The 19,524-nt window shown below is 56.4% G+C and overlaps 2 protein-coding genes across 2 annotated transcripts in view; both read left to right on the top strand.

Annotated features, from left to right (window-relative positions):
- Nucleotides 1–2,533: 2,533 nt before the first annotated feature.
- CAPN1 (calpain 1) lies at nucleotides 2,534–12,796 on the top strand. The gene is made up of 22 exons (XM_082496909.1): nucleotides 2,534–3,034; nucleotides 4,534–4,801; nucleotides 4,938–5,007; nucleotides 5,288–5,406; nucleotides 7,700–7,833; nucleotides 7,929–8,097; nucleotides 8,230–8,313; nucleotides 8,388–8,473; nucleotides 8,553–8,627; nucleotides 8,756–8,916; nucleotides 9,029–9,207; nucleotides 9,285–9,296; nucleotides 9,407–9,618; nucleotides 9,702–9,741; nucleotides 9,820–9,885; nucleotides 9,969–10,026; nucleotides 10,122–10,186; nucleotides 10,288–10,356; nucleotides 10,485–10,563; nucleotides 10,689–10,805; nucleotides 11,991–12,049; nucleotides 12,192–12,796. The coding sequence occupies exons 2-22, from the start codon at nucleotides 4,535–4,537 to the stop codon at nucleotides 12,216–12,218; spliced, it is 2,148 nt and encodes a 715-aa protein (XP_082353035.1). The 5' UTR covers nucleotides 2,534–3,034; nucleotide 4,534; the 3' UTR covers nucleotides 12,219–12,796.
- Nucleotides 12,797–13,470: 674 nt separating this feature from the next.
- Nucleotides 13,471–19,524, top strand: part of POLA2 (DNA polymerase alpha 2, accessory subunit) — a 16,217-nt gene continuing 10,163 nt past the window's right edge. The window contains exons 1-10 of the mRNA XM_082496918.1: nucleotides 13,471–13,571; nucleotides 15,083–15,210; nucleotides 15,338–15,423; nucleotides 18,068–18,122; nucleotides 18,244–18,350; nucleotides 18,446–18,642; nucleotides 18,781–18,869; nucleotides 19,003–19,158; nucleotides 19,295–19,357; nucleotides 19,458–19,500. Coding sequence (XP_082353044.1) covers nucleotides 13,472–13,571; nucleotides 15,083–15,210; nucleotides 15,338–15,423; nucleotides 18,068–18,122; nucleotides 18,244–18,350; nucleotides 18,446–18,642; nucleotides 18,781–18,869; nucleotides 19,003–19,158; nucleotides 19,295–19,357; nucleotides 19,458–19,500 — 1,024 coding nt within the window. The 5' untranslated portion in view covers nucleotide 13,471. The remainder of the gene's footprint in view (nucleotides 13,572–15,082; nucleotides 15,211–15,337; nucleotides 15,424–18,067; nucleotides 18,123–18,243; nucleotides 18,351–18,445; nucleotides 18,643–18,780; nucleotides 18,870–19,002; nucleotides 19,159–19,294; nucleotides 19,358–19,457; nucleotides 19,501–19,524) is intronic.

Raw genomic sequence — 19,524 nt, 5'->3', positions numbered from 1 at the left:
GGAGTTGGGGTGGTTCTTTGCCCCCCCCCCAAAGATGAGAATCTTTTTGGGTGGTTTCCCCCAAGATGGGGGGTGGGTGGGGTGTTTTTTTGCCCCCCCCCCCCCCCCTCCCCAAAGATGGGGGGGGATTGGGGTGGTCTTTTGCCCCCCCCCCCTCAAATAATGGGGGGGTTTAGGGTGTTTTTTTTGGGCCCCCCCCCCGCGCAGGTGATGGCGGCGGAGCCGTGGCACTGGGCCTGGCGGCGGGAGCGACCCCCCCACCACAGCGGGGCCAACCGGCCCCCCCGGCCCCCCCCCTGCCCGCGCTGCGCCCGGCCCCCCCCGCGGCAGGAGGAGGAGGAAGAGGAGGAGGGGGGGCCCCGCTTCATCCTGCGCCGGCGCTGTGCCCCCCCGCTGCCCCCTCACCCCAAAACCTACTGAATTCTGCGGATTTTGGGGCCGCGCCCCACAACCTGCTATTTATTTTTTTTGTTCCTTTCCTTCATTGCTCGATATTGGGGGGTTTTAACTCAAAATCCACCTGCGCTCAGGGCGGGGCTCTGCAAACTAGTGATTTTTGGTTAGTTTTCCCCCCCCCCCCCCCCCCCATTTTGCCCCCTTTCCCCCTTATTTATAAACCCAGTTAATACCGATTGCCCAAAATCGCTTGTTTTCGACCCGTTACTGGACACCGTCCTGTTTTTAGCCCCCAAATTCTTACAGACCCTCCACGGTGAGGCCAAAGCGGGGGGTGGGGGTGACAATGTCCGGGTGCCACCGAGACACCCCCCCCCGCCCCCCCCCTGCACCCTCCCGCCTCCCCCCTTTTTGTGTAAAAAGAGGGGAAAACGGCTCACACGAAGTATTAAAAAAGGAGAAAAATCGCTCGTTTTTGCCTTTTGTGTGTGGAAAAGGGGACGGAGGGGGGAAGAGATATAAAATAGATATAAATGTTTGGGGGGTGGTGTGGGGGTGATTTTGGGGGGGTTTGGGGGTGGGGGTCATTTTTGGGGGGGTGGGGGTGATTTTGGGGGGGGTTTGGGGGGTTCCCCCCCCCGAACACCTCCCCCCAACCCCATTTCTCTCCTCAGGCGGTGGAGGGCGGAGGGAGCCATCCTGCGGGCTCAGGTAGGGACAGCGGCAGCCACACGCGTGTAACACGCGTGTTTTGTGTCACGTGTGTGTGCCCCAGCCTTCCACACGCGTGTCCTGGGGTGTTTGAGCCGCCTGCACACGTGTGTGTCCTGGTTATGCACATGTGTGTTCTCTGTGTCCCCTGGCCTTGCACACACATGTCCCCTGGCCTTGCACACGTGTCCTGACCCTGAACATGTGTGTCCCCTGGCCTTGCACACGTGTCCTGACCCTGAACACGTTCCTTGGCCTTGCACATGTGTGTCCCAGTGCTCGACATGGGTATGTCCTGGTGTTGCACACGTGTTTCAGCCCTGAACATGTCTTCTGACCTTACACACGTGACCTGGCCTTGCACACCCATGTTCTGTGGCCTTGTGTGCATGTCCCAGCCCTGAACACATGTATGTCCTGGTGTTGCATGCGTGTTTCAGCCCTGAACACATGTCCCCTGGCCTTGCACACGTGTCCCTGGCCTTGCACACGCATGTCCCAGCCCTGAACACGTGTTCCCGGCCTTGCATACATGTCCCAGCCCTGAACATGTGTTCCCGGCCTTGCATACATGTCCCAGCCCTGAACATGTGTCCCGGCCTTGCACACGTGTCCCAGCCCTGAACATGTGTGTCCCTGGCTGTGCACACATGTCCCAGCCCTGAACACATGTGTCGTGATCTTGCACACACGTGTCCCAGCCGTGAAAAACATGTGTCCCCAGCTTGGCACATACATGTCCCCGCCCTGAACACGTGTGCGTCCTGGCCTCGCACACGTGTGTCCACTGCGTGTCGCAGCCCTCTACCCACGCGTGTCCCATGTGTGTCCCAGCCCTCTGCACACGCGTGTCCTACACGTGTCCCATGTGTGTCCCAGCCCTCTGCACACACGTGTCCTATGCGTGTCCCAGCTCTCCGCACACGTATGTCCCCACGCACGCGTCCCCTCTCTCCACACAAGCCCCACGCGTGTCCCTGCGTGTCCAACCCCCCGCACACGCATGTGGCATGCGCCACGGCCCAGCCCACCCCCGCATTCCCACCCCCCCCTCCTCCGGCCCTGCGGCCGCCACCGCCCGTTGCAATGCGGCGAAAAAACCCGCAGCCCCACCAACGGACCCAAAAAGCCCAGAAATTGCCCCAGAAACTCCTGGGCACCCCCAAAATCGCTCTCTTTCACCCCATTTCCCCCTCCCGCGGGCGGCGAGGGAGGAGCGGCGCAGGGAGGAGTCTCGGCGGGGGCGGGCGGGGGGTTCAACCCGGCCTCGCCTTCCTGCTTAAGGAAGATTTTATATCTATATATTAATATTATATATTTTTTTTTTCCTTATTTTACCCCAAAGCAGCGAGTTTGGGAGCGCCCCCCGCCCCCCTGGTGAGGTACGTCCCCGTGTCGTCCCCCCCTCGGGGGGGTGACAGCGCCTTCGGAGCCGGAGGCGCTTCCCCTTCTCCGCAACTTTGTGGCCGGCGGCGCTTATACAACTCCCCGCGCCGCCAGATCGGGGCAAAAAAGGAGGAAAACGGGCAAACCCCATCATTTTGGCTCGTTTTCCTTCTTTCTCGGTGCCGGGAAAAGGGGTTGGGAGCCCCGCCCCACAACCCAGCCTTGTTTTAAGCAGAAAAAGGGGTTTTTGGGGGGGATTATATCCGCCTCGGGGAGGGGGGAGGGAACGAGGGATTATAATTTTAATGGGTTTGTTCCGAACGTAGCGGTTTTTTGACGGTTTTGGGGTTTTTTGTGTCTTATTTTCCGTCGTGTTTTTATTTTCTGCCCCCCCAGCGCCACGGGAGGGAAGCGGCTGCTGAGGTCTTCGTCCCCCCCCTCTCTCTGCCCCCCCGCGGCACCTGCCAGGCCGCCGGTGACCCGCCGCCCTCCTGGAAACGGGGTGAAAAAAGGCGATTTTTGTCCTGCTCGGCCAAAAAGTGTATGTGGGGGGGGGGTGGGGTGGGGGGGTGGGGCACAAAGGGCTCCCGCTGGTTCTGGGGGGAGGGGGGGGGAGAGGGGAGCGGAGGGGGGCACAGGGGTGCGAGGGGGGGGGGGACGCCTCGTTAACGGGGAGAGTCGAGAACCTCGTTAGCGGGGAAACTCGTTAAGGAGAACCTCATTAACGGCAGAGGGAGAAGACGGTCCCTAACGAAGCCGTGCCCCCCCCCCCCCCCCCTTGAGCTCGGCCTCCATCCTGCCCCAAAATGCTGCTCTCGGGGGGGGGGGGTGTCGCAGGGTGGGATGGACCCCCCCCATCCCCTCAACCCTCATTTTGGGGATAATTTGTGCTTTTTTGGGGCGTAATCGCCCTTTTTAGGGTGTCGCTGAACACCCCCCGAGGGCCGCGCTGAGCTTTGGGGTGGCAGAAACCCCTATTTTGGGGGGGGACACACCACACACTGCCAACGTCAGTGTCACCCTTCTGTCGCTCCCTCTGCAGCTCCAATTAGTGTCTAATTAAGCTCCCCAACGCTTAATTAAGTTGCCCAGTTCTTAATTAAGGCCTTGAGGAGTTTAACGAGGGCCCCGGCAGCATTGCTTGGGGCTGCGCCGGCGGGGAGCGGCCCGGTGACACATGCTGCGACCGGCAGGACCTGTTTTGGGGCTGTTTCCCCTCCTTTCGTCAGCGATTGGGGCCGCCCGGTGCCGGAATTGTAATTTTTTAACGTTCCGGAGCCGTTTCGAGGTTAAATCCGACTATTTTGGGCCCGCTCGGATGACAGGCAGCGAACAGCTGCCTTCGGGTGCGGGGAGGGTGGGAGGGATTCCCCGCCCCCTTAATTCCCGCTTTTCACCCCAAAATAGCTGCACGCTCCGTTCACCAAAATCCCCCCGATCGCCCCCAACCCCGCACGGGACCCCAAATTTTGGGGTGTTTCAGCGTTTTTTAGCATTTCCCCCCCAAATTAAGATCTCCCCGGGGATCGTAATTAGCGCTCGGGTTTAATAAACCCCAACTTTGGTGGTGGTGGGGATTTTGGGGCAGAATTACTCTTTTTTTGTTCCAAGCTGCTCACAGTGGGGATCCTAAAACAGACTCCAAACCCCCTAAAATCCCCCCCAAAATTGCCCAAATCCTCCCCAAAAATCCCTAAACCCCCCTAAATACCCTATAATTTAGGGGTACATGGATCCAACCCCCCCCACATCCCCCCCGCAATCCCCCTTCAGGCCGAGCCCCCCCCCCCCCCCCCCGCAAACGAGGCTGCGCTAATTACTCATCGTTAGCCCTCCTCCCCCCCGCTAACGAGAAACGCCTTCAAATACACTCATTATCCTCCTCTTGATTTAATTAAGGGGGGGGGGGGGTGCGGCAGGCGCTCCCCAACTTTGTCCCGGCGCGAGGGAAAGCGTGGCGGCGGCAAAAATTAAGCGTAAAACCGACCTTTTAGCGCTCGTTTTTGTTTCTTTGCCCAATTTCCCGCGTTTTCTCCCCAGGATGGCGGAGGAGCCCATCGTACCGGTGTACTGCACCGGCGTTTCGGCGCAGGTCCAACGCCAACGGGCGAAAGCGTTGGGTTTGGGGCGACACGAGAACGCGGTGCGGTACCTGGGACAGGACTACGGGCGTTTGGTGGAGGAATGCCGACGTTCCGGAACCCTCTTCCGCGATCAAACATTTCCGCCGCTTCCCGCTTCTCTCGGCTTCCGCGAATTGGGTCCCGGCACCGCCAAAACTCACGGCGTCCAATGGAAAAGGCCGACGGTGAGGCCGTTAACGAGGAAGGCGTTAATTAACCGCCGGCTCGCCTTTGAAATTCCCGCGGCGTAGAGCGTCGTTACCGGCGGTAAAGTCTTCCCGTCGGCGTTTCGGTGACGGCATCGGGGGCGTTTTCCCGCAGGAGCTGTGTCCGCGCCCGCGGTTCATCGTGGACGGCGCCACGCGCACCGACATCTGCCAGGGAGCGCTGGGTAGGGAGCGTCGACGCTTCGGTTGTCCCGATTTCCTCTTTTTTTGCCTCAAAACGGAGGGGTTTTTTTTTGAGGTGGGGAAGGGGGGAGCGGGGACGGTTGTGCCTCACCGAGGCTCGTTTGCGCGGCGTAGTCGTTACCGCCGGCGTGTCGCGGCGGAACCGGCTGCGCGTTCTTCCCCAGCTCTGCGCCTGCGGAGCGTGAAAATATGCGTTAGGTGTTGAGTGAGCGGAAAACGGCGGTTTTAACCCCAAAACTGAGAGGGAGGGGGTGCCCGCAGGTGACTGCTGGCTGCTGGCGGCCATCGCCTCCCTCACGCTCAACGAGAACCTCCTTCACCGCGTGGTGCCGCACGGGCAGAGCTTCCAGCACGGCTACGCCGGCATCTTCCACTTCCAGGTGAGGCCGAAACCGTCCGTCCCCCCTCTCCCCAAAATTTTTTTGGGGGGGGGGGGGGGTTCTTCCCTTCATTTTGAGTGGATTTCCCACCATTTCGGGGCTCGCGTCCACCATTTGGGAGATTTCCCCCTCTGTTTTGGGGCTCCCACTCCATTTTGGACGTCCTCTCCACCATCTTGAGAGGGTCCCCCACCATTTTGGGGGTCTCCTCCTCCATTTTGGGGGTTCTCCCCTCCATTTTGAGAAGATTCCTCACCATTTTGGGGCTCCCCCTCCATTTTGGAGGTTCTCCCCTCCATTTTGAGAGGATTCCTCACCATTTCAGGGCTCTCCTCCACCATTTTGGGGCTTTCCACCTCCACTTTGGGGCTCCCACTCCATTTTGGACCTCCTCTCCACCATCTTGAGAGGGTCCCCCACCATTTTGGGGGTCTCCTCCACCATTTTGGGGGTTCTCCCCTCCATTTTGAGAAGATTCCTCACGATTTGGGGGCTCCCCCTCCATTTTGGGGCTCATCTGCACCATTTTGGGGCTCCCCTTAAGCATTTTGAGAGGATTTCCCGCCATTTCGGGGCTCTCCTCCACCATTTTGGGGCTTTCCCCCTCCACTTTGGGGCTTTCTCACTCCATTTTGGACCTCCTCTCCACCATCTTGAGAGGGTCCCCCACCATTTTGGGGGTCTTCTCCACCATTTTGGGGGTTCTCCCCTCCATTTTGAGAGGGTTCCTCACCATTTTGGGGCTCGCGTCCACCATTTGGGGGATTTCCCCCTCCATTTTGGGGCTTTCCCCCTCCGTTTTGGGGCTCCCACTCCATTTTGGACGTCCTCTCCACCATCTTGAGAGGGTCCCCCACCATTTTGGGGGGCTCCTCCTCCATTTTGGGGGTTCTCCCCTCCATTTTGAGAGGGTTCCTCACCATTTTGGGGCTCCCCCTCCATTTTGGAGGTTCTCCCCTCCATTTTGAGAGGATTCCTCACCATTTCAGGGCTCTCCTCCACCATTTTGGGGCTTTCCCCCTCCACTTTGGGGCTTTCTCACTCCATTTTGGACCTCCTCTCCACCATCTTGAGAGGGTCCCCCACCATTTTGGGGGTCTCCTCCTCCATTTTGGAGGTTCTCCCCTCCATTTTGAGAGGGTTCCTCACCATTTGGGGGCTCTTCTCCACCATTTTGGGGGTATCCCCACCATTTTGGGGCTCTTCCCCTCCATTTTGAGATGATTTCCCACCACTTTGGGGCTCATCTCCAACATTTTGAGGTTCTCCCCCACCAGTTTGGGGCTCCCCTCCACCATTTTGAGAGGATTTCCCATTTTGGGGGTCTCCTCCTCCATTTTGGGGGTTCCCACCTCCATTTTGAGAGGGTCCCCCACCATTTTGGGGGTCTCCTCCTCCATCTTGGGAGTATCCCCTCCATTGTGGGGCTCCTCTCCACCATTTTGAGAGGATTCCTCACTGGTTTGGGGCTCCTCTCCACCATTTGGAGGCTCTCCCTCCATTTTGAGAGGATTCTCCAATGTTTCGAGGCTCCTCCTCTCCATTTTGGGGCTCTCGTCCACCATTTTGGGGCTCTCCCTCCATTTTGAGAGGATTCTCCACTGTTTTGAGGTTCCTCCCCATTTTGGGGCTCTCCTCCACCATTTTGGGCCTCTCCCTCCATTTTGAGTGGATTCCCCACTGTTTTGAGGCTCCTCCTCTCCATTTTGGGGCTCTCCTCCACCATTTTGGGGCTCTCCCTCCATTTTGGGGCTCTCCTCCACCATTTTGGGGCTCTCCACCATTTTGGGGGTCTCCCTCCATTTTGAGAGGATTCCCCACTGTTTTGAGGCTCCTCCCCATTTTGGGGCTCTCCTCCACCATTTTGGGCCTCTCCCTCCATTTTGAGTGGATTCCCCACTGTTTTGAGGCTCCTCCTCTCCATTTTGGGGCTCTCCTCCACCATTTTGGGGCTCTCCACCATTTTGGGGGTCTCCCTCCATTTTGAGAGGATTCCCCACTGTTTTGAGGTTCCTCCCCATTTTGGGGCTCTCCTCCACCATTTTGGGCCTCTCCCTCCATTTTGAGTGGATTCCCCACTGTTTCGAGGCTCCTCCTCTCCATTTTGGGGCTCTCCTCCACCATTTTGATGCTCTCCCTCCATTTTGAGAGGGTTTTGCTGCCGCCATTCCTCCGTTACATCATCCCCGCCGGGGCCGTGCCGCTGCGGTACACCAAAACCGGCTATTTTCTCCTCAAATAAATTTTTTTTTTTTTTTTTTTTTTTTTAACCTTCGGCCTCCCTTTTCTTCAGATTTGGCAATTCGGCGAGTGGCTGGACGTGGTGGTGGACGACTACCTGCCCACCAAAGACGGCAAACTGCTCTTCGTCCACTCCGCCGAGGGCACCGAGTTCTGGAGCGCCTTGTTGGAGAAAGCCTACGCCAAGTACGCCCTCCGCGCTTTTCCTCCTCGTTCCTTTTTTTTTATTTTGGGGTTAAAACACCCCAAAAAAACCCCAAAAACCCTCTCCCATCTCGTAGGGTGAATGGGTGCTACGAGGCGCTGTCGGGCGGCAGCACCTCGGAGGGTTTCGAGGACTTCACCGGCGGCGTGACGGAGTGGTACGATCTGCGCCGACCTCCGGCGGATCTCTACCAGATCATCCTCAAAGCGCTGGAACGCGGCTCCCTGCTGGGCTGCTCCATCGACGTGAGAAAAGGGGGATGGTTTTGGGTTAAAAAAAGAAAATTTTGGGGGGGGGGGGGAGGTCCTGCAGCTGGTGGTAGAATAAGCGCTGCGGCGTGTGCCGTTAACGCGGCCGCCGGCTTCGTTTCCTCGCAGATAACGAGCGCCTTCGACATGGAGGCGGTGACCTTCAAGAAGCTGGTGAAGGGACACGCGTACTCGGTGACGGGGGCCAAACAGGTGAGAGCCGCCGCCGTTTTGGGGGAGAAAACGGTGTTTTTTTGGTTCGGGAGTCCTGACGGCGCCTTTCGCAGATCAACTACCGCGGACAATCCCTGGGCCTGATCCGTATGCGCAATCCCTGGGGAGAAGTGGAGTGGACGGGAGCCTGGAGCGATAGGTGAGGATCGGGAGGCTTCGTTAGCGTTAATTAACGAAGAGGAGGGAGCCTGAGGGTGAGATCCGTTTGCCGCCCGCAGTTCGGCCGAGTGGAACGCGGTGGAACCGGCGCTGAGGCAGCAGCTGATGGTGAAAATGGAAGACGGTGAATTTTGGTAAGCCCCCCCCCCAAAAAAAAGATTAAAAACCAACCATAAAAAAAACCCTTTTCCTGTCTCTTTGGCGCCAGGAAAAGAAGGGATGTTTTTCCGCTCCCCATTTTCGGCGCTTCCTCTTCCTCCAGGATGTCCTTCCGGGATTTCCTGCGGGAATTTACCCGCCTGGAGATCTGTAACCTCACTCCGGACGCTCTCCAATCCCGTAAATTCCGCAAGTGGAACACGCGGCTCTACGACGGCACGTGGCGACGCGGCAGCACGGCCGGTGGCTGTCGCAACTACCCCGGTAAGCGAGGAGTTTCCCCTTAAAAAAATAATAATAAAAAAAAACAAAACAAAAATAAAAAGCTAATTTTGGTGTGGATTTAACCTCTTTTTGCCTTTTTTTTTTTTCCTAGCTACTTTCTGGATAAACCCCCAGTTTAAGATCCAGCTGGAGGAGGTGGACGACGACGGGGACGAGGGCGGCGGGCGCGAACCCGGTTGTAGTTTCCTCCTGGCGCTGATGCAGAAGCACCGGCGCCGCGAACGCCGCTACGGCAAAGACATGGAGACCATCGGTTTCGCCGTCTACGAGGTAACGGCGTCGCCCGGTGCCGTCACCCGGTGTCGCCGCGTGACGGAGAGGTGACGCTTCTCCTCCTCTCCTTCCAGGTTCCTCCGGAGGTGGGTACGACTCGCCGGCGGTGATACCATCCCCGTTACCGCGCCGTAATCAGGAAAGACGGAAGGTGGTGGTTTCTTTGGGGTTATTTTGGGTGATTTTTAACCGGCAGCACGTGGGGAAATCGGGCGTCCACCTGAAGCGGGATTTTTTCCTGGCCAACGCGTCCCGCGCGCGTTCGGAGCAGTTCATCAACCTGCGGGAGGTGAGCACGCGGTTCCGGCTGCCGCCGGGAGAATACATCGTGGTACCCTCCACCTTCGAACCCAACAAAGAAGGAGATTTCGTTCTCCGCGTCTTTTCCGAGAAGAAAGCCGGCACCGAGTAAGACACCCGCAGCCTCGTTAGCGTTAACGACGCCCCGGCCACTCTTTTGAGGGCAAACCTCTCCTTTCTTATCTCCGCAGGGAAATGGATGACAAGATCCAAGCCACGCTCCCGGATGAGGTGAGGGGGATGAACCACCCGTAGGGTGCTGAGGCGTCGCCTTTTTACCAAAAAAGCCTTTTTTTTTCCCCCCCTCAGAAAGTGCTCTCCGAAAGCCAAATCGATGACAACTTCAAGCAGCTCTTCAAGCAGCTGGCGGGGGCGGTAAGAGAGTTGTGCCGGGACCGGTGACGCCGGCGGTCGGTGCCACCGGAGCTGCCGGCGAACAACGCGTCTTCTCCCCGCAGGACATGGAGATCAGCGTGACGGAACTTCAGACCATCCTCAACCGCATCATCGGCAAACGTGAGCCGGGCGGGACTCCCCTGCGGCTCCTCGTTAATCACCGTGTAACTCGTTAACGCCGTTAACGCCGGGATTTTTTTGTTTATTTTTTGCAGATAAAGATCTCCGGACCAAAGGGTTCAGCACCGAGTCCTGCCGCAGCATGGTCAACCTCATGGATGTATCCTCCACCGCCGAGCGGAGGGGCGGCGGGGAGGGTATTTTTTTGGGTGGAAACCCCCCCAAAATCCCCATTTTTCTTAACCGCCTCCCGGCCCGCAGAAAGACGGCAACGGGAAACTGGGGCTGGTGGAGTTCAACATCTTGTGGAACCGAATCCGCAACTACCTGGTGGGTCTGGGGGAGGTTTTCGGGGTCTCTCTCCTCATGGCTGACCCCCCTTTTAATTTATTTAATTTTTATTTAATTTTATTAATTTGATTTTGGGGGTTTTTTTGGTGTTTTTTTGTGGCTTGCAGGCCATCTTCCGCAAATTCGACCTGGATAAGTCGGGCAGCATGAGCGCCTACGAGATGCGCATGGCGCTGGAAGCGGCAGGTACCCTCCACCCCCCGGCTCCGGCGATTCGTTAACGCCGCCTAACGAATTTCCCTCTCGTCCACCTCGGGCGATTTGAATTGGTATTTTTGGGTTTTGTTTGGTTTTTTTTTTTCCCTAAAAAGGTTATAAATTGAACAAAAAGCTGCACGAGCTGATCATCACCCGCTACGCGGAGCCCGACCTGGCCATCGACTTCGACAACTTCGTCTGCTGCCTCGTGCGCCTGGAGACCATGTTCCGTGAGTGACCTTTTACCCCCAAAACCCACCGCTTTTGTCCAATCCCTCCGCGAGTCCTACAGGATTTAACAGGAGAAAAAAAAAAAAAAAAAAAAAAAAAAAAAGATTTAAAATATGGGGGGTTTACCCCTACTTTCCTCATTCGATTCCCCGGAAAAGTTGGAAAAACCCCACAGGGGTTGAGGGAGAAGACGGGAAAAGGGCAAATCCCCCCCTCATTTTTTTTTTTTTTTTAAAAAAAAAGCAGAATTTAAGGGGAAAAGTTGGAATAAATCCCCAATTTTTTTCTGCAAAATCCCGTTTTCCAACTTTTCCCGTTAAACCCTGCTGGGTTGTTGCACTTTTTCACAGAAAAAAAAAAAATGTGGTTTCTGATTTTTCCCTTGAAATCCTGTGCTTTTTTCGCACTTTTTCCTGCTAAATGCTGGGGGGGGGGGTCCGGCTTTCTCACTGAACTCCTGAGGGGGTTTTCCAACTTTTCCCGGAATTTAACTTCTCCACGGAATCGAACACGAAAAGCTGGAGAAAACCCCACAGGTTTAACAGGAAAAGTGTTTTTTTTCCTGACTTTTGCTCTTAAATTCTGGGTTTTTTCCTGACATTTCCCCCTCAAATCCTCCTCTTTCCTGACTTTTCCCCCTCAAATCTTCCTCTTTCCTGACATTTCTCCCTCAAATCCTCCTCTTTCCTGACTTTTCTCCCTCAAATCCTCCTCTTTCCTGACATTTCCCCCTCAAATCCTCCTCTTTCCTGACTTTTCCCCCTCAAATCCTCCTCTTTCCTGACATTTCCCCCTCAAATCCTCCTCTTTCCTGACTTTTCCCCCTCAAATCTTCCTCTTTCCTGACTTTTCCCCCTCAAATCCTCCTCTTTCCTGACTTTTCCCCCTCAAATCCTCCTCTTTCCTGACATTTCCCCCTCAAATCCTGTTCTTTCCTGACTTTTCCCCTTAAATCCTTCCCCATTTTTGTCATTTTCCCTCTTAAATCTTGTTGCTTTTCCTTCGCTTTTCCCCTTAAATCCTTCCTCATTTTCCTAATTTTTCCCCTTAAATCCCGCTTTTTTTCTCCCAACTTTTTCCCTTTGACCTGCCCCATTTTTCCCATTAAAAAAAAAAACAAACAAAAACAAAAACACCACCAAAAAAAAAAAAAGAAAAATAATACCTTTTCCCCTTCGCCTCAGGGTTTTTCCAAGCGATGGACGTGGACCAGGACGGCGTCGTCACCTTCGACTTGCTGCAGGTACCTGGGGGTGCTGCCTGGGGCTGACAACCCCCCACCCCCCCCCCCCCAAAAAAAAACCCCAAAAAACCCCAAACCCACCCAAAAACCCACTTAACCCCCCCCCAAACCCCTTCCTCACACCCTCCTCCTCCCCCCGCAGTGGCTCCAGCTCACCATGTTCGCCTGACCGGACCCCCCACCCCTCCAAGTGCCTTCGCTGCGGAGCGAGAACCGCGTGTTTTTCCGTTTTTTGGGGGTTTTGCCTTTTTTTTTTTTTTTTCCAGCATAAAAGGAGGGGGAGTGGGGGGGGGTGTGAAGGCGTTATGGCCGCCCCCAGCCGGGACAACAGGGTTCCCCTCGCGCTTTGCCAAAGAAACGCCAGTTTCCTCACCTCTCGCACCGCTGGGGTTTTTTTGGGGGGGAATTCTCACGTTTTTTTGTGCCTTTTCCTACCGAAGGAGCCGGGGGTGACGCCGGGTCTCATCCCATTTCTGAGCCCCCCCATGGCCTCTCGCTTCCAGTCAGGGATCTTCTGCCTACCGGGTGCCATAATGCTGTTTTGTTTTTTTTTTTTATTGTATAAATTAAAAATAAGGAAAAAACCAAACCACACCAAGAAACGTTATTAAAATCAAAGCTCTTTTCTCTCCGGTCCTTCCCCCCCCCCCCTTCCCCCTCCAGCTTTGCCTCAGGGCGAATCCCACCCGCCCCCCCTCCACCCCACCGGTGTCACTTTTACCACTCAAGTGCAAAAAAACCATAGAACTAATATACGTTTAGGGTTTATATATGGGGTTATAGATCTATTTTGCGGATTGTTCTGAATAAAAACCTGTGCTGCGGCAGGTTGTGGTCCTGTTGTGAGGCTGTTGTGGCCTTCAGTGGGGTGAGGAGGTGTGAGGGGACATGACAGGGACGGACACTCCTCGGCCGGGATGGATCCTGTCAGGGAGCGGCGGGAATCCTGTCAGGGAGTGGCGGGAATCCTGTCAGGGACCGGGATTGATCCTGTCAGGGATCGGTGGGAATCCTCTCAGGGAGCGAGGCGGATCCTGTCCGCGACCGGGGCGGTCCCTCTCCGACCGGGGCGGTGCCCCCCGGAGCGGGGACGATCCTCCCGGAGCCCGTACGACCCCTCCGGAGACCGGTCCGGTCCCTCTGGGGTCGTTCTCCATCGACCGCCGCTGTGAGGAGACCCCCGGGAGGGCGGGAAAATTCCCGCCTTTTTTCCTCCTTCCCCCGAGGGGAGGGGGAAAGGGGATGGAGGGGGTACCCTGACCACGCCCCCTCCCCGCCCTCCCTTCTTCCATTGGTTAGTTGGCTTTCTACATCTGCGTGGCCACGCCTTTTCTCCTTATAAGGCGCTGCCCCGCCTACTTTCCGTCCCCGCTGCCGTCAAGCGCGGCGGTGTCGCGCCCGCGCGGGCTTTTCGCCGCGGCGATGGCGGAGGCGGAGGGGGAGGCGGTGTCGGCCGAGGCGGTGCTGCGGGAGTTGGGGCTCTTTGAGCTGCGCTGCCGGGGCGAGGACGTGCCCGCCAGGCGTGAGGACACCGGGGAGGGGGGTATTGGGGGGGCTGAGGGTGTCGGGGGGGGTGTTTGAGGGGGTATTGGGGAGCTGGGGGTGTCAGAGGGGTTGTGTGAGGGGAGGGAGGGGGGGGGGTGGGTGAATCGGGGGGGTGTTTCAGGGGGCTTTGGGGGGACTGGAGGTGTCAGAGGATGCGTGTGAGGGAGTATTGGGGGGTCTGGGGGTGTCAGGGGGGTTGTTTGAGGGGGTGTTGGGGGGTGTGGAGGTGTCGGGGGGGTGTGTGAGGGGGTATTGGGGGGGTTGGGCGTCTGGTGAGGTGTTTGAGGGGGTGTCGGGGGGATGTTTGAGGGGGTATTATGGGTCTGGGGGTGTTGCGGGGTGTTTCAGGGGGCTTTGGGGGGCTGGGGGTGTCAGGTGAGGCGTTTGAGGGGGTAGTGGGGGTGTTTGAGGGGGTTGTAGGGAGGACTGGGGGTGTCAGGGGTGTGTGTGAGGGGGTATTGGGGGGCTGGGGGTGTCCCGGGGGGTGTTTGAGGGACTATTGGGGGTTCTGGGGGGGTTGTGTGAGGCGTATTGAGAGGTTTGGGGGTGTCAAGCGAGGAGTTTGGGGGCGTTAGTGGGTGTTGGGGGGGGTTGGGGTGTCAGGTGAGGAGTTTGGGGGGGTTATTGGGGGTTTGGGGGTGTCAGGGGGGTTGTTTGAGGGCGCATGGGGGGTGGGGGCGTCAAGTGAGGATTTTGGGGGTGTCGAGAGGCGTTAGAGGGGGTATTGGGGTGTCTGGGGGTGACAGAGGAGGGGTCTGGGGGGGTTCAAGTGGTTCGGGGTGTCAGGAGAGGTGTTTGGGGGTGTCAGGGAGGTTTTTCGGGGGTATTGGGGGGTCTGGGGGTGACAGGGGAGGGGTCTGGGGGGGTTCAAGTGGTTCGGGGGTGCCAGGAGAGGTGTTTGGGGGTGTCAGGGAGGTTTTTTGGGGGTATTGGGGGGTCTGGGGGTGACAGAGAAGGGGTCGGGGGGGGTTCAAGTGGTTTGGGGGTGTCAGGAGAGGTGTTTGGGGGTGTCAGGGAGGTTTTTTGGGGGTATTGGGGGTCTGGGGGTGACAGGGGAGGGGTCTGGGGGGTTCAAGTGGTTCGGGGGTGTCAGGAGAGGTGTTTGGGGGGTCTGGGGGTGTCGGGGAGGTTTTTTGGGGGTATTGGGGGGCGACAGGGGAGGGTAGTGGGGGGTGTGGGGGTGTCGGGGGAGGGGTCTGAGGGGGTATTTTGGCGTGTGGGGGTGTTGGGTGTTTTGGGGATCACTGGGGGGGGGGGTTTATGGGGGTCAGGACAGCCGGATTTGGGGGGGTACGAGGGGTTTGGGGGGGGGGGGGGATGTTGGGGCGAGTTGGGCTTTTGGGGGGTCCGGAGCTGGAGATGAGGGGGAGGAGGAAAGGGGGGGGGGGGGGGGAGGTGTAAGGGGGTCCACCAGTGGATTTTGGGGTACATTGAGGGGTTGTGTGTTTGCCCCCCCCCCAACCCCCGTTAACCCCTCCCTGCCCGCAGTGGTGGAGCTGTGCCGGAGCCACGGGCTGGGCCCGGTGGAGTTGGCTAACGAGCTGTTGGCCTTCGTTACCAGCAAGGACCTCGGCACCCAGCTCTCCGCCGAGGGCCTCGACGCCTTCGAGCATGAGGTGGGGGGTTGGGTTGGTTTTTTGGGGGGGGGGGTCCCGTGTCTCCTCCCCCCAACCCCATAACCCTCAGGGAAAGGGGGGGGGGGGACGACACACACTCACCCCACTCCTCCTCTTCCTCCCGCAGGTCCTCGCCAAGCGGGGCAGCCGCGTCCCCCGGAAAAGGGATAACCGCTACGGTGGCTTCCACGACGTCCACTCCCTCCAGGAGCTGTATCCCCCCCTCTGTGAGGCGGTTCCTAAAAAAGAAAGAAACAAACCAGCGGGTTTTGGGGCGATTCTTTAAAAATCCCGGTCTTGGGGCGATTCCTAAAAATCCCAACGAGTTTTGGGGCGATTCCTAAAAAACCTGCGGGTTTTGGGGCGATTCCTAAAAATTGCTGTGAGTTTTGGGGCGATTCCTAAAAATTGCTGTGAGTTTTGGGGCGATTCCTAAAAATTGCTGTGAGTTTTGGGGCGATTCCTAAAAATCGCTGTGAGTTTTGGGGCGATTCCTAAAAATCGCTGCAGGTTTTGGGGCGATTCCTAAAAATCGCTGCGGGTTTTGGGGCGATTCCTAAAAATCGCTGCGGGTTTTGGGGCGATTCCTAAAAAACCTGCGGGTTTTGGGGCGATTCCTAAAAAACCTGCGGGTTTTGGGGCGATTCCTAAAAATCGCTGTGAGTTTTGGGGCGATTCCTAAAAATCGCTGTGAGTTTTGGGGCGATTCCTAAAAATCGCTGTGAGTTTTGGGGCGATTCCTAAAAATCCCTGTGAGTTTTGGGGCGATTCCTAAAAATCCCTGTGAGTTTTGGGGCGATTCCTAAAAATCCCTGTGAGTTTTGGGGCGATTCCTAAAAATCCCTGTGAGTTTTGGGGCGATTCCTAAAAATCCCTGTGAGTTTTGGGGCGATTCCTAAAAATCCCTGTGAGTTTTGGGGCGATTCCTAAAAATCCCTGTGAGTTTTGGGGCGATTCCTAAAAATCCCTGTGAGTTTTGGGGCGATTCCTAAAAATCCCTGTGAGTTTTGGGGCGATTCCTAAAAATCCCTGTGAGTTTTGGGGCGATTCCTAAAAATCCCTGCGAGTTTTGGGGCGATTCCTAAAAATCCCTGCGAGTTTTGGGGCGATTCCTAAAAATCCCTGCGGGTTTTGGGGCGATTCCTAAAAATCCCTGCGGGTTTTGGGGCGATTCCTAAAAATCCCTGTGAGTTTTGGGGCGATTCCTAAAAACCCCAACGGGTTTTGGGGCGATTCCTAAAACACCTGCGGGTTTTGGGGCGATTCCTAAAACACCTGCGGGTTTTGGGGCGATTCCTAAAAAACCTGCGGGTTTTGGGGCGATTCCTAAAACACCTGTGGGTTTTGGGGCGATTCCTAAAAACACCTGCGGGTTTTGGGGCGATTCCTAAAAACCCCAATGGGTTTTGGGGCGATTCCTAAAAACCCCAACGGGTTTTGGGGCGATTCCTAAAACACCTGCGGGTTTTGGGGCGATTCCTAAAACACCTGCGGGTTTTGGGGCGATTCCTAAAAAACCTGTGGGTTTTGGGGCGATTCCTGGAAAACACCTGCGGGTTTTGGGGCGATTCCTAAAAACCCTGCGGGTTTTGGGGCGATTCCGAAAACACCTGCGGGTTTTGGGGCGATTCCTAAAAACCCTGCGGGTTTTGGGGCGATTCCTAAAAAACCTGCGGGTTTTGGGGCGATTCCTAAAAACCCCAACGGGTTTTGGGGCGATTCCTAAAAATCCCTGCGGGTTTTGGGGCGATTCCTAAAAACCCCAACGGGTTTTGGGGCGATTCCTAAAAATCCCTGCGGGTTTTGGGGTGATTCCTAAAAATCCCTGCGGGTTTTGGGGCGATTCCGAAAACACCTGCGGGTTTTGGGGCGATTCCGAAAACACCTGCGGGTTTTGGGGTGATTCCGAAAACACCTGCGGGTTTTGGGGCGATTCCGAAAACACCTGCGGGTTTTGGGGTGATTCCGAAAACACCTGCGGGTTTTGGGGCGATTCCTAAAAAACCTGCGGGTTTTGGGGTGATTCCTGAAAAAAAAAAAAGGCAGGTTTTGGAGCAATTCCTGGAAAAACCTGTGGGTTTTGGGGCGATTCTTGAAAAAAAAAAAAAAAGGCAGGTTTTGGGGCGATTCCTGGAAAAACCTGTGGGTTTTGGGGTGATTCCTGAAAAAAACCTGTGGGTTTTGGGGTGATTCCTGAAAAAAACTGGGTTTTGGGGTGATTCCTGAAAAAACCCAGCAGGTTTTGGGGTGATTCCTAAAAAATCAGCAGGTTTTGGGGTGATTCCTAAGTAAAACAGTGGGTTTTGGGGCAATTCCTAAAAAAAGCAGTGGGTTTTGGGGCAATTCCTGAAAAAAACAGCAGATTTGGGATGATTCTTAAAAAACCTGCAGGTTTTGGGGTGATTCCTAAAAAAAACCCAGTGTGTTTTGAGGCAATTCCTTAAAAAACTGCAGCTTTTGAGGCAATTCCTAAGTAAAACAGTGGGTTTTGGGGCGATTCCTAAAAAAAGCAGTGGGTTTTGGGGCGATTCCTAAAAAAAGCAGCGGGTTTTGGGGCGATTCCTGAAAAAAGCAGCGGGTTTTGGGGCGATTCCTAAAAAAAGCAGTGGGTTTTGGGGCGATTCCTAAAAAAAGCAGCGGGTTTTGGGGCGATTCCTAAAAAAAAACTGGCAGGTTTTGGGGCGATTCCTAAAAAAACCTGTGGATTTTGGGGTGTTTCAGTGCTTTGGCAATGAGGCCTCGTTAGCACCTGTTAACGAGGGGGTAATTAACAGCTTTGGGGGGGGGGTTGTGCTGGTGGTTGGGTGTCCTCCAAAAAAACCCCCGGAATTTTGGCTGCTCCTTAACGAGCCGGCAGCCTTGACGAGGAAGCCGAGGAGGAGCTGCTGGACGCCTACACCACTCCATCCAAGGTGCTCCGCGACACCTCGACCCCTCCCTCCAAAAAAAACCCTCCCGAATTCCCCGGTTTTTAACCCCAAAACCCCCTCCTCACCCCAAAATACCCTTTTTCTCGGTGTCTTTCTCTCACAGGGGTCCCAAAAACGTACCAATTCCACCCCGGAAACCCCTCGACCGAAGCGCACTTTCGCCTCCCGCAGTCCTTACGCTCTTTTTTCACCCAACGGTTTCTCCCCGAGGTAAACCCGGCGTCACCCGGCGTCACCGCGACCATCACCCGGCGTCACCGCCGCCGTCACCCCCTTCACTTTCCCTTTCCTTTTTGTCCCCGCAGCGTCACCCCCTCCCAAAAATACGCGGCGCGCGGTAGCCGCGGGGAGGTGGTGGCGTCGTTCGGCACCGTCCAAGGTCCCACCTGGAGCGGCGGTGGCGGCGGCGGCGGTTGTACCCTAAAACTTTTCGGTCCCCCCGAAGACAATTTAACCAAAAACTACAAATATATGTTCCAGAAAGCACTCGACGTCCGGGAAGGTGACACCGCGGGGGGGTGGGGTGGGGGGGGGGTTCAGGGAGGTGACCCCCCCCCCCACCTCGATTTGGTGGTAATGCTGTTTTTTTGGGGTGTTGTTTTTTTTTTTTTTTTGGTGTTTTTTGGTTTTTTTTTTGTAGTGCTGTCGTGGAGGATCGAGGAACTCGGTGACGCGCTCAAGAGCCGCCACCACCTGGAGGACTTCACCTCCGTTTTGCTCCCGGCGCAGGTGAACGCCCCTCTCCGGGTGTCACCGCAACACCCGCTTTTCGGGGGGATTTTGGGGCAAAACCGGTTGGATTTGGGGTTTTTTGGTTTTGTTTTGTTTTTTTTTTTTTTTTTTTTGGGCTGTTCTCCCACAGGAACCGGTGACGGTACTGGGCCAGATCGGCTGTGACAGCAACGGGAAACTCAACGCCAAATCGGTGGTGCTGGAAGGAGACCGGGAACACTCCTCAGGCGGCCAAATCCCTCTCGATCTCTCGGAGCTGAAGGAATATTCCCTTTTTCCTGGGCAGGTGTGGGGTGGTGGTTTTTTTTTTTGGGGGGGGGGGGGGGGGGGAGGAACCCCCCCGAATTTTGAGAAACTCCTCATTTTCTTCCCCAAAACGGGGAGCCCGACGTGGGTTTTTCCTCCCTCCATCCCAATTTCAGATCGTGGCGCTGGAGGGGACCAACAGCAGCGGGAAGAGACTGGTGGTCTCCAAACTCTACGAGGTGACGCCGCGGCCTCACCCGCGGGGGGGGAGGGAGGGGGGGGGATTTTGGGGTGAAAAAGGAGGGTTTCGGGGGAGGTAATCTTAGGGTTTATCCGTAGGGAGTGCCTCTGCCCTTCCACGCACCGACGGAACCGGCCACAGGTGAGCCCCAATCCCCCCCTTTTT

The sequence above is a fragment of the Vanellus vanellus genome (assembly GCF_965231255.1).
Source record: "Vanellus vanellus genome assembly, chromosome: 33".
NCBI lineage: Eukaryota > Metazoa > Chordata > Aves > Charadriiformes > Charadriidae > Vanellus > Vanellus vanellus.
The sequence above is the reverse complement of the archived record's forward strand: the minus strand, read 5'-3'. Positions and strand labels throughout refer to the sequence as shown.